This window comes from Choristoneura fumiferana, chromosome 14 (assembly GCF_025370935.1).
Source record: "Choristoneura fumiferana chromosome 14, NRCan_CFum_1, whole genome shotgun sequence".
In the NCBI taxonomy this organism is placed as follows: domain Eukaryota; kingdom Metazoa; phylum Arthropoda; class Insecta; order Lepidoptera; family Tortricidae; genus Choristoneura; species Choristoneura fumiferana.
In genome coordinates, this window is record NC_133485.1 from 10,352,693 (window position 1) to 10,368,777 (window position 16,085).

The 16,085-nt window shown below is 38.6% G+C and overlaps 2 protein-coding genes across 2 annotated transcripts in view; one reads left to right on the forward strand and one right to left on the reverse strand.

The window, feature by feature from the left end:
* The window catches only part of LOC141435103 (ADAMTS-like protein 4), a 441,311-nt gene that overhangs the window by 296,905 nt on the left and 128,321 nt on the right, over nucleotides 1-16,085 (forward strand). The gene's annotated exons all lie outside the window — the stretch shown is intronic.
* On the reverse strand, nucleotides 5,700-15,296 carry LOC141434987 (probable peptidoglycan muropeptide transporter SLC46). The gene is made up of 5 exons (XM_074097481.1): nucleotides 14,930-15,296; nucleotides 12,107-12,367; nucleotides 8,081-8,255; nucleotides 6,233-6,410; nucleotides 5,700-5,966 (listed from the first exon to the last, which is right to left on the reverse strand). The coding sequence occupies exons 1-5, from the start codon at nucleotides 15,072-15,074 to the stop codon at nucleotides 5,700-5,702; spliced, it is 1,026 nt and encodes a 341-aa protein (XP_073953582.1). The 5' UTR covers nucleotides 15,075-15,296.

Below are 16,085 nucleotides of genomic sequence, written 5' to 3' on the forward strand. Positions count from 1 at the left end.
CGCGCTGCTTCTCGGAACTGTGCATTTTTGCGGGGTAAAAAGTAGCCTATGTCACTCTCAGCCTCATAAACGAGATAGTTTTAATGCCAAAAGGCTGTTCGCTGTCTGTTAGTCAACCAGTCAGTCATGTCAAAGGTGGTGTATGGCCGCGAATTTTGACCAATTGACGAGTCATTTGGAACGCTGAAAAAAAAACTGATAACACCTAGAGGTTAATTTTTTTTGTATTATATGACACGAATATAAACTCTCAAGGTCGCAAATGAGATAATTGATTTAAACCCTTTTAAAAAATAATAAAAATAATTACTGTCAAAACGTAACGAAAGTTGACTATTTTTTTGACCACGAGTACTTAATACCTTATTATTTTCATGCTATTTAACTTCTCATGATCATGATTTTGTTTAAACAAAATTTTTATGATATAACGATAGTCCTACCGATTGCGGAATCATGATAATCAAATAATTTTTCATGTTTTATTTATTTTCTTTTCACGTGCCAAAACACGTTTTCGTTACGAATACTAGGTGACGCTTAATAAGCTACCTTTAACGCCAATTTTCGGTAGAAACTTTGTTTTTGTACACTGGCAACTAATACTCTAATAGGGCAACATCGATGAGATAAATAAATCTCATCAGTTTGTGACAAACAGCCATCAAAGTGACGCGGAGGTTTTTTTTCGAAAAAACGTCGAAAGTGCTTGTTCGATTTTAAGGGTAGTAGTGATTATTTTTAACTGGTTGTTTTTCATACGAAGGGTATCTTTCATGTAAGTGGCAGTTTATTATGTTCAAAATGTCTTATTCACCATGATAAACGATTTTTTGTATAAAATACGTTACACTTTCGTTACGATACGTTACATTTTTACAAAATGCTAACGTATTTTACATAACGTAACGAAAAAAATGTGTAAAGGGAAGTTCACACAGAAATTCTAACTTACACCCAGTTATTATTAGGTTTTCAATGACTGCACGCACAGTAAGTTAGTTAGATGGATATTTTGAAGTTAAATAAATTTAATCTGTAGGTGCAGGATCGGCACAAAGAGAATTGTGGCGAGTTCTGTGTTCACGTCCTGCTACATGCATAGCGTATTTAAAGTGAGAGACAAACGGAGAGATTCACTTACCTACTTAGTTCATTTGTTACCTAAACTTAATAATCATAATATTTATTTCCAAAAACATCTTTTTACATTGTCCATTAACTAAGATACTACTTCCTAAATTGATAAAACCTGTGATTTAGGGTTTTGGCCATTTCTTTGAGGTATTTAATAGCTTGTACAGTCGAAGTCACAAGCAGCTCACAACTAGGTGGTAGGACCTTGTGCAAGGTCCGCCGGATTGCTACCACCAATCTTCCCGCTAATCCTGCGTGAAGCAGCAGTGCTTGCACTGTTGTGTTTCGGCGTGGTGAGTAAGACAGCCGGTGAAATTACTGCACGTGAGTATCCATCATAGGCTCTAGGTTGGCAACGCGTCTGCAATACCCTTGGCGTTGCAATTTTTTATGGGCAGTGGTGATCTCTTACTCATTTGAATCGTTTGCCATCCAGTCGAATAAAAAAAAACACATCCAAATTCGTTAGGCTTATAGTGTCCACATTATGGCAGTGTTGAGAGGCATGTAAAGATACACTTTTGGAAAGATGTTCGTCAACTAGAGGGTAACTTCTACTTCCACATTCTCATGTTTAGCTCTATAGATCTCATATAGGACAGATTTTAAGATCGTATCGTCAGAAGTTCTAGTAAAAATAAAAACTTCCTTATTAGTATATGGTTATTATTTTTTTCATACATACGTTATCTAAATGGAATTTTACCAGTTTGATCTTAGGCTTTATAAAATTTTGCGTTACGTTTTATGGTAACGTCACGTATTTTTTTGATGTATTCTATGTCACATTGGTTAAAATCGCGGCCTTACCAGGTATATTATTATAGAAAAATAACGTAGTATACGTACGTACCCTCTCAGCTGTCTCGACTGTCTCACGTACGAATATAATCGTATCCAAAAAGGTGAGGCAAGTATATCGTAGTCGAGAAAGTAAACAAAGCACATAGCCCACTGCGTCATATACATAGCTTGACTTTCGGTACTGTTCCTACGAGCACGCGGCGAAACCTGACCCTTGTAACATACGCCATTTTCGGAATTACAATTCATACACCATCATACGTCGGCCTAAGGGATGAAGTTCCCAGTAGGCACAGATTGGTACATTCGGGATTCTGAATTTCCATTGCGTCGACATTTCAACTGTAGGTATTATGATTTGTCGGTCTTATAATACATACCCATCGTCAGCCTACTGGTGGAGTGACAACATCGCGAGAGTTGCGGGCAACCGATGCATGTGTCGGCGGCCGATCGTAAAATCCGCCAGATCACGATATCGTGAAATGGCGGCATTTCATGATATGCCTAAAAGTTGGCCATATCACGATGTGCCTGAGAAACAATACGACAGAACGATTAGAGCAACGTATTCGTCGATATTCCTAGCTCTATATCGGGCACATCGTGATACGAGTATTATGCCGACGGTACGACGAGCGAAGCAAGGAGTGGTGAGTATGAATTGTGACCACAACGCACGAGCCGAGCTAGCCTAGGAATTTCTAGGAATTTCACGATCTGCCTAAACTGGCCAATCAGGAAATGACGGCGTTTCATGATATGCCTAGGAATTTCATGATCTACCTAAACGTCACTAGGCAAATCGTTAAACGGTGAGTGAAAGATATGGCGGATGTCCCTTAGCCAATTCATGAAATGGCGCCATTTCACGATATGCCTAGCAATTTCGTGATCTGGCGGATTTTACGATCGGCCGCCGACACATGCAAGTGGCAACTTGTCGCTCACTGTGACGTTGACTTTGTTCAAAAGTGAAGTCTTCCGGCTGATGCTGATGCTCATTACAGCAGTTGTCAATTTACCTAAAAGATCTATTGTCCTCGGTGGTGACATCAGTGACTATCAGGTTGGCTCCTAACAAAATGGCGCTGCTTCCACCCAGCATAGCAAACGGGAGGGCACACAACACGAAATAATAAGCACTTAGCGTTGATATTGCACTAAATACCACAGTAAGCACGGCGGTTAGAAGTTGTCCTGAAAATAAAAATAAAAACTGTTTTCTCAAACATGACATGAAATATTGACGTTGTGTTACAATAGGCTGAGAAATATCGCGATGCAGGCGCTGGGGTTCGCCTGCCTGCGCGCAGTCACTCTAGCGGCCTGCAAAGAGATTTCATACAACTTCGCAGGCCGCTGGCCGGCAATACGACCGTCTTTTGTTTCAACGCGCGCTCTGCGACACGGCCTACGCCAGCACCACCGCCCGCAGCCGCTGCGCCAGCAGCCAGCGCGACACGCGCGCACACAACATGGTGCCCAGACTACCGTCCCGCCAGCTTGATTTCTTGTTTTTTTTATTTTATTTCATATCATGTTTGAGAAAAGCACTATACAAGCCTCGGCCGGAACGTGGGGCTGCCGGCCTCGCATCCCTATCCGGTCTATATCTGCTTGGCCGGCAACCCCCTACTTCCCGGCATCTACAGTAATGTACTAATATTTTTTCTGTGGAAAAAAAAGTCATTGTCGGTATCACTTTGACGATTATCGTATATTACAAACCTTCGGACTAATTTTATATTTTTAAATCAACATGACATTTATGTCGTAAAACGTAATTCCATTATCAAAATATCTTAGAAAATAAAATGTACAAAACACATTCGTAACAGAACGGAAAACTTAAGCTGTCAACTGTCTTTTTTTCATCAAAGTAAACATACAATAAAAGAAGAAGACAAACAAACAAATTATGCAACCTTGACCATTTAATAAATAGTGGCTGCGATAAATTTGTGATACGGGTCGGGGAAAGTGATGACAGTGACAGCTCTTTTTATACAGATGATGATGTTGATTCTGATGGTAATAAATAAAAGATTTTCTCAACTTATTTTTTATTTACTTGTAGTGCCTTAATAAAGTTGGCTTGTAAAGTGTTCAACTTACTGTTCTCTAATTGGAAAAAAAGAATTATCAAAACATACCGAGCTTTATTTGATATATTACAAAGCCATTTTTATCCTTCTGTACTTCTATCTTTCGTGACCATATTGTTAACTTACGTACTTAGCACCTACACCTCTCATCGTAATTATTGTAATACTTAAGTTTTTCTGACAGCTTACTTCCTTTTTGATAATAGTAAGTCGGCCAACAATGGCCTGACAACAAGTTTGATTTAAGTTTGAAAAAGTCCAGAGAAAAAGGTTCCTTACTCCTGAAACGTCAAATTATGACAGCTGTCAGAATTCTACGGACTAAAAAATTTGAGTTTACATCTGTTTATATGCTGGCTGGCAAAATGTATTGTTTGTTTAGCAACTCAGAAATTTGATAACAATGAGTAATGACATTCAAAATTATTCATGTAACCCCTGATACGCTTTGCACTGTAATCCACATGCAGATCTAATTTATACAGACAAAGCAGTCGCTTTTTGAAAACAAGATAACACTTACGCTACACCTAAAGTGGGATTTTATTATTTAAACACTAGCACGTTACCCGCGACTCCGTCCGCGTAGAATTCGGCTTTCGCTATCCCGCGGGAACTATGTCATTTTCCGGGATAAAAACTATTCTACGTCCTTCCTCGGGACTCCAACTATCTGTATACCAAATTTCATCTAAATCGGTTCAGCGGTTTAGACGTGATGAAGTAACAAACAAACATACTTACAAACTTTCACATTTATAATATTAGTGGGATTTTGTTTGATACATACGAAATATATACTTATGTATGAGTATACAATAAGTATGATACCTACAGTTTATTTTAAATTAGAGTCGGAAAATTAGTTTTGAAAATTTGTCTACAATGCGGTTTATAATTATTTATTTACAAGTATAATGTTCCTGTTAGGTACAACACCTATAACTATCGCTACTGATTAAATTAGTATTGTTAATCATAAAATACTACATCATAATAATATACCAATGTTGCCATTTAGACGCCAAACAAATAAAATCCCTCGTAATTTATGACTGAGACACAGTCACATCACGTTGTACCTTTTATTCTCGGTAGTTAAGTAATTAAAATGTATGAATCATGAAAGGATTAGTTCAACAGATAACTGTTGAGGGTAGAAAAGTTTTCGAGTGGCGTCCACGAACCAGAAGACACCGCGTTGAGAGGCCTCCACTAGGAAGACCGAAGACATCGCGGGAGTTACGGGCACCTGGATGCAAAGGCCAAATTGTTCTTCATCAAAGCCTTTTAAGGATCTTTGTTTAAGGGGCTGTTTCACCATCCATTGATTAGTGTTAACTGACTGTTAAATGTGATGCCGTCTCTTTCTATTACCACAAAACAAATAGAGACGGCATCACACACACCGTCAGTTAACACTGATCAATGGATGGTGAAATAGCCCCTAACAGTGGACGTTTGCGACTGATGATTATCAAGAAGCCTAATGTGCGTATTTCAAAACTGGTTTATTAATGTATGGGCAAAGAACTTTTCGCAAAGTATTAATCTGACTATTTTTTGATCAAGTTAACATAGGCGCAATTTCTCGCAATTTTAAATTTCGTTTTTTATTCAGCAAATACTCTCGACGTACAAGTACCTACTTCATTTAAACTTTTGCCAAAACATTCCGAGCAGAGCTACGATAGTATTCACTGCACTGAATATGGAATACTCCTTCAAAAGCCACTGGAATTTCTGTCGGGTGAATAAGTAGTCGACTGTTCCGATCCCAATGATGCAGACAGTAGTGATTCCATAAGAAGCTATGAGCAGAGTCAAGATAGATGCGACTAAGATACTGCGTTTCTTGAAACAAGCCCGGCCCATATCTTTTAAGAGGGCACATTTGAAGATCCTTAAAAGTCCTCCCTGAAATTAAATAAGGACAGAAATTATAAACAATTTGTTAATAATATATGATAACTAGCTTTTGCCCGCGGCTTCGCCCGCGTGGAATTCGGTTATCGCGCGCTGCTCCCTCGGGAACTGTGCATTTTTGCGGGATAAAAAGTAGCCTATGTCACTCTCGGCCTCATACACGAGATAGTTTAATGCCAAAAGGCTGTTCGCTGTTTGTTAGTCAACCAGTCATGTCATAGGTATATTATTATAGAAAAATAACGTAGTATACGTACCCTCTCAGCTGTCTCGACTGTCTCACGTACGAATATAATCGTATAAAAAAAGGTGAGCAAGTATATCGTAGTCGAGAAAGTAAACAAAGGCACATAGCCCACTGCGTCATATACATAGCTTGACGCTACTGTTCCTACGAGCACGCCGGCGAAACCTGACCCTTGTAACAACGCCAGTCTGAAACACAATTCATCACCATCATCGTCAGGGGTATGTATTATAATACCGATAAACGAAAGACCGAATTTCACAAGACCTATGGACGGAAGGCCGAATATTAAAACGTCGAATGGATATATGACCGAAAGTTTGAAATCCCGAAAGTACATTTGACCGGCAGCCTAAAACCCGAAGACTACAATCCGAAGATCAAAATACCTACACTCGAAAGGCCGAAAACTCATAATGCCGAACAGTCATAATCACTACAAGTAAAATAATCGACAATCAATATATCGAAAATCAAAATACCGAAACTGCCGCTATACCAAGACGAAACAAATATAGCAGGAAAAGATTTGTGCGAGCGAGCGAGCGAGCAAGCATTCGCTCGCTCGCAAGACGTTTTGGAGCAGAAGCGACTCGGATAGGTTAGGTTCAGAAGGCTAAGGCGGAACGAAGCGGAGCGGAGCGGAGCGTAGTTCCCGCCTTAGCCTTCGATGTAAGGTTTTTTTATAGCAGGCAAGATACTTAACTGCCACTAAGAAAGTAGGTTGGATAAGATTCAACAGCAAAGATCATTTGTGAAGCAATATTATCCGGGCTGCTATAAAAAAAAACCTAACATCGAAGGCTAAGGCGGAGCTACGCTCCGCTTCGCTCCCGTCTTAGCCTTCTGAACCTAACCTATCCAAGTCGCTTTTGCCCCGAACCGTGTTGCTCGCTCGCTTCGCTCGCTCGCACATATCAAACTTTTTTTTCTTTCGGTATTTTGTACTTTCGTATTCTGAATTTCGATTTGTTAAGTGTCGATATTTCGACTGTAGGTAATATGATTTTTCGGTATTATAATACATACCCCATTTTCGGGATTTTTACTTTCGGTCATTTTAAAATAGATATTTCGACCTTCGGTGTATCGGTTGTCGATATTTTTGTACATTCGGTATTCTGAATTTCGATGTGTTATGCGTCGACATTTCAACTGTAGGTATTATGATTTGTCGGTCTTATAATACATACCATCGTCAGCCTACTGGGTGGAGTGACAACATCGCGAGAGTTGCGGGCAACCGATGCATGTGTCGGCGGCCGATCGTAAAATCCGCCAGATCACGATATCGTGAAATGGCGGCATTTCATGATATGCCTAAAAGTTGGCTATATCACGACGTGCCTGAGAAACAATACGGCAGAACGATTAGAGCAACGTATTCGTCGATATACGTAGCTCTATATCGGGCACATCGTGATACGAGTACCTATTATGCCGACAAAAATAAAAATTTAGGTACGACGAGCGAAGCGAGGAGTGGTGAGTATGAATTGTGACCACAACGCACGAGCCGAGCTAGCCTAGGAATTTCTAGGAATTTCACGATCTGCCTAAACTGGCCAATCAGGAAATGACAGCGTTTCATGATATGCCTAGGAATTTCATGATGTACCCAAACGCCACTAGGCAAATCGTTAAACGGTGAGTGAAAGATATGGCGGATGTCCCTTAGCCAATTCATGAAATGGCGCCATTTCACGATATGCCTAGGAATTTCGTGATCTGGCGGATTTTACGGTCGGCCGCCGACACATGCAAGTGGCAACTTGTCGCTCACTGTGACGTTGACTTTGTTCAACAGTGGACGTCTTCCGGCTGATGCTGATGCTCATTACAGCAGTTGTCAATTTACCTAAAAGATCTATTGTCCTCGGTGGTGACATCAGTGACTATCAGGTTGGCTCCTAACAAAATGGCGCTGCTTCCACCCAGCATAGCAAACGGGAGGGCACACAACACGAAATAATAAGCACTTAGCGTTGATATTGCACTAAATACCACAGTAAGCACGGCGGTTAGAAGTTGTCCTGAAAATAAAAATAAAAACTGTTTTCTCAAACATGACATGAAATATTGACGTTGTGTTACAATAGGCTGAGAAATATCGCGATGCAGGCGCTGGGGTTCGCCTGCCTGCGCGCATTCACTCTAGCGGCCTGCAAGAGATTTCGTACAACTTCGCAGGCCGCTGGCCGGCAATACGACCGTCTTTTGTTTCAACGCGCGCTCTGCGACACGGCCTACGCCAGCACCACCGCCCGCAGCCGCTGCGCCAGCAGCCAGCGCGACACGCGCGCACACAACATGGTGCCCAGACTACCGTCCCGCCAGCTTGATTTTTGTTTTTTTATTTTATTTCATATCATGTTTGAGAAAAGCACTATACAAGCCTCGGCCGGAACGTGGGGCTGCCGGCCTCGCATCCCTATCCGGTCTATATCTGCTTGGCCGGCAACCCCCTACTTCCCGGCATCTACAGTAATGTACTAATATTTTTTCTGTGGAAAAAAAAGTCATTGTCGGTATCACTTTGACGATTATCGTATATTACAAACCTTCGGACTAATTTTATATTTTTAAATCAACATGACATTTATGTCGTAAAACGTAATTCCATTATTAAAAATTCTTAGAAAATAAAATGTACAAAACACATTCGTAGCAGAACGGAAAACTTAAGCTGTCAACTGTCTTTTTTTCATCAAAGTAAACATACAATAAAAGAAGAAGACAAACAAACAAATTATGCAACCTTGACCATTTAATAGATAGTGTCTGCGATAAATTTGTGATACGGGTCGGGGAAAGTGATGACAGTGACAGCTCTTTTTATACAGATGATGATTCTGATGGTAATAAATAAAAGATTTTCTCAACTTATTTTTTATTTATTTGTAGTGCCTTAATAAAGTTGACTTGTAAAGTGTTCAACTTACTGTTCTCTAATTGGAAAAAAAGAATTATCAAAACATACCGAGCTTTATTTGATACATTACAAAGCCCTTTTTATCCTTCTGTACTTCTATCTTTCGTGACCATAATTGTTAACTTACGTACTTAGTACCTACATCCGTCATCGTAATTATTGTAATCAGTTTTTCTGACAGCTTACTTTACTTTTGATAATAGTAAGTCGGCCAACAATGGCCTGACAACAAGTTTGATTAAAGTTTGAAAAAGTCCAGAGAAAAAGGTTCCTTACTCCTGAAACGTCAAATTATGACAGCTGTCAGAATTCTACGGACTAAAAAATTTGAGTTTACATCTGTTTATATGCTGGCTGGCAAAATGTATTGTTTGTTTAGCAACTCAGAAATTTGATAACAATGAGTAATGACATTCAAAATTATTCATGTAACCCCTGATACGCTTTGCACTGTAATCCACATGCAGATCTAATTTATACAGACAAAGCAGTCGCTTTTTGAAAACAAGATAACACTTACGCTACACCTAAAGTGGATTTTTTTATTTAAACACTAGCACGTTACCCGCGACTCCGTCCGCGTAGAATTTGGCTATCGCTATCCCGCGGGAACTATGCCATTTTCCGGGATAAAAATTATCCTACGTCCTTCCTCGGGACTCCAACTATCTGTATACCAAATTTCATCTAAATCGGTTCAGCGGTTTAGACGTGATGAAGTAACAAACAAACATACTTACAAACTTTCACATTTATAATATTAGTGGGATTTTGTTTGATACATACGAAATATATACTTATGTATGAGTATACAATAAGTATGATACCTACAGTTTATTTTAAATTAGAGTCGGAAAATTAGTTTTGAAAATTTGTCTACAATGCGGTTTATAATTATTTATTTACAAGTATAATGTTCCTGTTAGGTACAACACCTATAACTATCGCTACTGATTAAATTAGTATTGTTAATCATAAAATACTACATCATAATAATATACCAATGTTGCCATTTAGACGCAAAACAAATAAAATCCCTCGTAATTTATGACTGAGACACAGTCACATCACGTTGTACCTTTTATTCTCGGTAGTTAAGTAATTAAAATGTATGAATCATGAAAGGATTAGTTCAACAGATAACTGTTGAGGGTAGAAAAGTTTTCGAGTGGCGTCCACGAACCAGAAGACACCGCGTTGAGAGGCCTCCACTAGGAAGACCGAAGACATCGCGGGAGTTACGGGCACCTGGATGCAAAGGCCAAATTGTTCTTCATCAAAGCCTTTTAAGGATCTTTGTTTAAGGGGCTGTTTCACCATCCATTGATTAGTGTTAACTGACTGTTAAATGTGATGCCGTCTCTTTCTATTACCACAAAACAAATAGAGACGGCATCACACACACCGTCAGTTAACACTGATCAATGGATGGTGAAATAGCCCCTAACAGTGGACGTTTTGCGACTGATGATTATCAAGAAGCCTAATGTGCGTATTTCAAAACTGGTTTATTAATGTATGGGCAAAGAACTTTTCGCAAAGTATTAATCTGAAACTATTTTTTGATCAAGTTAACATAGGGCAATTTCTCGCAATTTTAAATTTCGTTTTTTTATTCAGCAAATAATTACTCGATCGTACAAGTACCTACTTCATTTAAACTTTTGCTTAGTCAACGTTTATCTTGATAAAACTCAACAGAATAAAATGATAATTTGACCAAATGAATAAGATTTGAAATGTAAATGTGCTTAAGACCCACTAGGTATTTAAGAAATAAACTACGATAAGTTTTTTGGGAAACTAAATTTGGCGAAAAATATTTATCCCAAACGGCAGTAGGTACACCTTCGAGACTAAACCGGATAGAACAATAGTTCTAGGTAATACGAGATATAAGAATGCCGCTGCGTCATCTCACTATGTAGGTACAGGTTTTACATAAAAAAACCATGGTGGCCTAGTGGTATGACCTATGGTCTCTCAAGCTTTATTATTAACTCAGGGACTTTATACATCCCCTTTGCTATATTTAAGGCTGTATATTGTTAAGCTTATGGATTTTAAACTTGTATATTTTTAGTTTTATTTCTAGTCACAGGCTCGCGACGTCGAAGTTCCCAAGACGATCCCATAGAGCCAATACCTGCCCTCGGTACCGCTCTGCTTTCAGAGCATGACATGAGTTCGTGTGAGCTATCTTTGGGGGCGGCAGACGTGAGCTTGCCTTCGGAATCCAAAAGCTTAATGGTTACTTGACCTGAAATGTTAATTTCAGAATTAAATTATTATTATTATTATTTTAATTTATGACGGTGGAAGCAGTTTACACTTCCACTGAACGTAGATAATAGTTAGTGTTTAGTTTTGTAGTTACAAAAATCCCTTAGTTAAGGGATCCCATACATCCCTGTATTATTATTTTGTATTTTTTTTTATTTAATTGTATACTGTAGTTTTTAAGTATTTTATTTGTAATTATTTTATGTTGAAAAAATTACCTTCTGCCAAGTTTCTTGCGGCGCATTCTTTTTGGCAATGATGGTCTTTCCGAAAGTGCTGGTAGTTTAAAAAATGACGTATAAAAGTGCCCATTGCGGCCTATTTACTAATAAACGATTTGAATTTTGAATTTGAATTTGAAGCAGAGGATCGTAGGTTCAAGTCCGGGTTCGCACCTCAGAGTTTTTCGAAATTCATGTTCAAAATTACATCCAAGATTTACCACCACCAGCTTAATGGTGCACAAACCTGGGAAGCAATTCAATGGTTTGTGTGAAAGTTTCCAAATCCGCACTGGGTCCGCGTGAGAACTACGCCCCAAGCCCAAACCCTCTCATTCTGAGACCTGTGCCCAGCAGTGGGACGCATATGGGCTGGGATGATGAGGATGATGATGAAACTTACTGCTTTTCATTAATAAATGCAAAATTTTGTGAAGGTACGACTTACCGAAAAGGGGCCACACTATCAGGGCTTTCCTTCCATACTTATCAGACCAGGAGCCCAAAAACACAGACAGTATAGCTGGCATGATGCTACTGAAGACAGAGAGCGTCATCACGAGGAATGTTGTTTCTGACTGGACGACTGTCTCCAGGTCTTTTGCTTCTCCGGTTTTGTTTAGGATGTTGAGTAGAGAACATTTTGTCGCGTTATACTCAAGGTCTACTATGCAGGTTCGGTAGAGAAGAAGGTTTAGTGTTACACCATCTGAAAAAAAAAACATTGTTTGTATAGGTATTTTATGTCTGTTTTCAAATACCTATAAATAATGAATGACTTAGTTGCAAGTTGAAATGGCAAAACGGGCGGGCCACACAGCTCGAAGAACAGATAACCGTTGGGGGAGAAAAGTCCTCAAGTGGCGACCACGAACCGGAAGACGAAGCGTTGGCAGGCCTCCCACTGCGTTTATCTTTACTTGCCCGAATTTCACTTGCCATACCAACGTTTGCCATAAAATATATAAAATCGTGCTGTTTTCAGGATTTTTTAAATGTCATCATATAGAATGCAATAGGTTAGGTTAGGTAAGGTTCCTATTTTCTAAATTCTAGAAAACGATACATTCGGGCATATGAAATTCGGGCAAACGATAGAGAACCCTCCCAGTGGGTTGACTAACGACATCGTAAGAGTTGTGGATAACCACAGTGGAAAACCGGTGGATGCAAGTGGCGAGTTGTCGTTCATTGTGGCGTCCCAAGGGGGAGGTCTTTGTTCAACAGTGGATGTCTTCCAGCTGATGATGATGACTATAACTTTTTTTTTTTTTTTTTTAATATATATATATATATCACGGGACAATTCACACCAATTGACCTAGTCCCAAAGTAAGCTTAGCAAAGCTTGTGTTATGGGTACTAAGCAACGGATAAATATAATTATATAGATAGATACATACTTAAATACATATTAAACATCCAAGACCCGAGAACAAACATTCGTATTTTTCATACAAATATCTGCCCCGACACGGGAATCGAACCCGGGACCTCAAGCTTCGTAGTCAGGTTCTCTAACCACTAGGCCATCTGGTCGTTTAGAATATTTTAACCAAATTTAAAAAGATGATTGAATATTTAAGGGTGTCTTAGTACCTGGAACGTTTTTTCAGGATGTTTTAGTCTATTGTGATTGTGACGAATGTTTTCATACATTGGTCGATTTTCAAGATACATGGCAAAGGGGTGAATACATCTTGAATCACTAAATCCGATAAATTACCTTTTTACCCGACTGCGAAGAAAGGAGGGTTATTTAGGATGTTCAGTCAACCTAACCATGTCAAACTAAAATAAAATAATGCTATATCTTCACCATGTTTTATTTAATTTGTCGTCGATTTTAGGGTCTTTCCACACCGCCGGTATGACTGCTCTAAGGAAAGAAAATGCGGTGTGCAAAGGCTCTTAGTTTATCCTTAGCCTTAGCCAGTTTAATAGTCTAAGCTAGCCAGTTTTAAAGTACCTACAAATGCTCAGTCGTTGCAATTCTTTGTTAATTTGCAAGTCGGTCAATCGTGGTGCAGCTGCATTGATAAGTAATTAGTTATGTCGGTGTACTATCTGCTAAACGAGGTCATCTCGTTTGCAAAATAAAGAATAAAATGCTGATTTAATGCAATTATGACGGCAGGTCTAGGTAATATTTTGAGCCTTGATTGAGTCACGTGACTGCCGCAATAAGACAAGTCGATTAATTAAAGACCTAATTGACGACCGTTATTTTTTACCCGACTGCGAAGAAGAGGGTTATGTGTTTGACCTGTATGTATGTATGTCTATTCCTATGTCCTCTCGTAACTACTCAACGGCTGAACCGATTTTGATAAATGATACGTCGTTGGATTTGTCTTGATGACGCAAGTGACACTGGGTTCATGAAATTCTTGAAAAATCAAAATGGCGGATGTTTGGCGCCAAATTGTAGGTTTTCAAAAAAAAAAAACCTATCGTGTAGGGTATCACATGAAAGCTCATAATTAGCCTGCTCTAAATATATACGGGTTACAATAGTTTTAATCTACCATTTTCACAGAAATATTAAAAAAGTGTGAAATAAAACAATAAATCTAAAAAATCAAAAACATACAACTCTGAGTTAACTACAGTCGGGACCCAATCAAATCTCGCGGCGTGACCAACTCAAAAATTCTTAGTACCTCATGAGTCCCGACTGTTAGTAGTAGACTGTTACTTTAAGTTAGCTACTTAACGAGCTCTATAATAAGAAGTAGAACATTATTACTTTTGATATGTTGATTATACTGGTTACGAGTTTTTCTATCTAGTGAGCTGTAGCTTAAAGGTAAAAATACCCGTTCCTAGCCTATATCTAAATTCCATCTGAAAGTAGTTATCCTTTACTATACGGTACCTATAGGCTACACTTACATAAACATAACCAGACATTGGGATAGCATTCCAGGTATTACCACAGAATAAGTAACAGTACAAGTATTACGTGAATATGCAAACTGTAGGTAAAGATACCAAATACGTCATTTAGAGTCAAATTAAAACAACTTGATGAACAGAAATTCATTTTATTTATTGAAATATTGAATAATTCCGAAAACATACAAAATGGTGCTAAAGTCTATTTATTGTAAACTTTCAATTGCATCGTGCAATTTCGAAAAACTTTAACGCTACGGTTTGTAGGTATTCAACGATTTATAAAAGTTTTTTCGTGTGTAATTCAAACTTTTGCGATTTAAAAATATGTATAATATGTGTTTAATGTCCCCAATTCAATATGCTATCCTACCTGTAAGTGCAGAGGAAAATAAGGCCAAGAAAACCGGTATTTCCACTGTCAACCAAAAAGAACGCAGTGGCCTAACTGTGTCCTCAGGCCTTATAAGCACCTCCAACTCCTCATTGCTGTCTTGTCTATCTTCGCTTTCCGACATTATTCTTACTGGCCAATTACATATTTAAGTAAGTATATTATAAACACTAGGTAAACATTTGTTTTGTTTTTGTTTTACTGGCCATATAGCTGGCCTGTTATCTACTCCATCTCGGAGTCAAACTGTTGTTTGTTGTTTTCAAATTTAATAACGTTTTTTTTCAGCCAGTATTTTTTTTAAGTCACATTATTTTCGCGGCTGTTAACGCAACTTGTGTTTAGAGTCAGCTGTTGTGAACTGATCGTTTTCGGCGTGGTAGCGCCGCCGTCACGTCATCGTTATTGACCTTGACTGGTGCGATTATATCGGTTTATTTTGTTTGAACAAAGAGTAGCAAGTAACTTTTAATCGCTCCATGTTTTGTACTTACACATTACTTCAATAAAATCAGGAAGTACAATCCATATATTTTACTGTGTAGTGTACTCAGTCCTAAATTTAATACCGAGAGCAACCGCCATTGGTAAGTTGCATAGGTAAAAGTAGGCATTTTTTTACTTTTATAATAAATAACAAATACCTATCATTAAAAGTCCACAATGCACCAACCAATCCTGGATTTGTCAATAGGCTGTATAGGCCACGATCTAGGGGCGGCAGCGTCCTAGGGGTGGCTACTCGTACATGGGGCGGCAGAAATAAAGTGGCGTATCTATCACTCATAAAAAATATAAATCCGGCAATGCACACACCCTAAGGTAGGCGTTCCGAATAGGCCGAAACTATTCGAATCATTCTCGACTTCTCGACTCGTAGTTCAGCTCTACAAATTATGTTCAGCTGAACATTTTTTTGTTATTAGTAATCATCAATTTTTGAATTCTCTCGAAACATGGTTTCTAATAACAAAAAATGTTTTCCTAGTTGCAACTATTTATCAATACAAAAAACTTGGAAAAAATATTAATTTGGGTACTACATTATTATTTAACATCTTAATTTATTGAACTGGTGTTGCTTTGCGGAGGTCCATATTATTGAACAAAAACAATTACTTTGCTCACCCGCGAC

Bases quoted from the DNA above. Each gene is read 5' to 3' on its own strand.
- LOC141434987 (XM_074097481.1), bottom strand. From the start codon at position 15,074: ATGTCGGAAAGCGAAGATAGACAAGACAGCAATGAGGAGTTGGAGGTG. The intron at 8,256-12,106 runs GTAAGTCGTACC...TTTTATTTTCAG, and splicing joins GATAGTGTGGCCCCTTTTCG to GACAACTTCTAACCGCCGTG. The intron at 5,967-6,232 runs GTACGTATACTA...ATTTAATTTCAG, and splicing joins CAGTCGAGACAGCTGAGAGG to GGAGGACTTTTAAGGATCTT.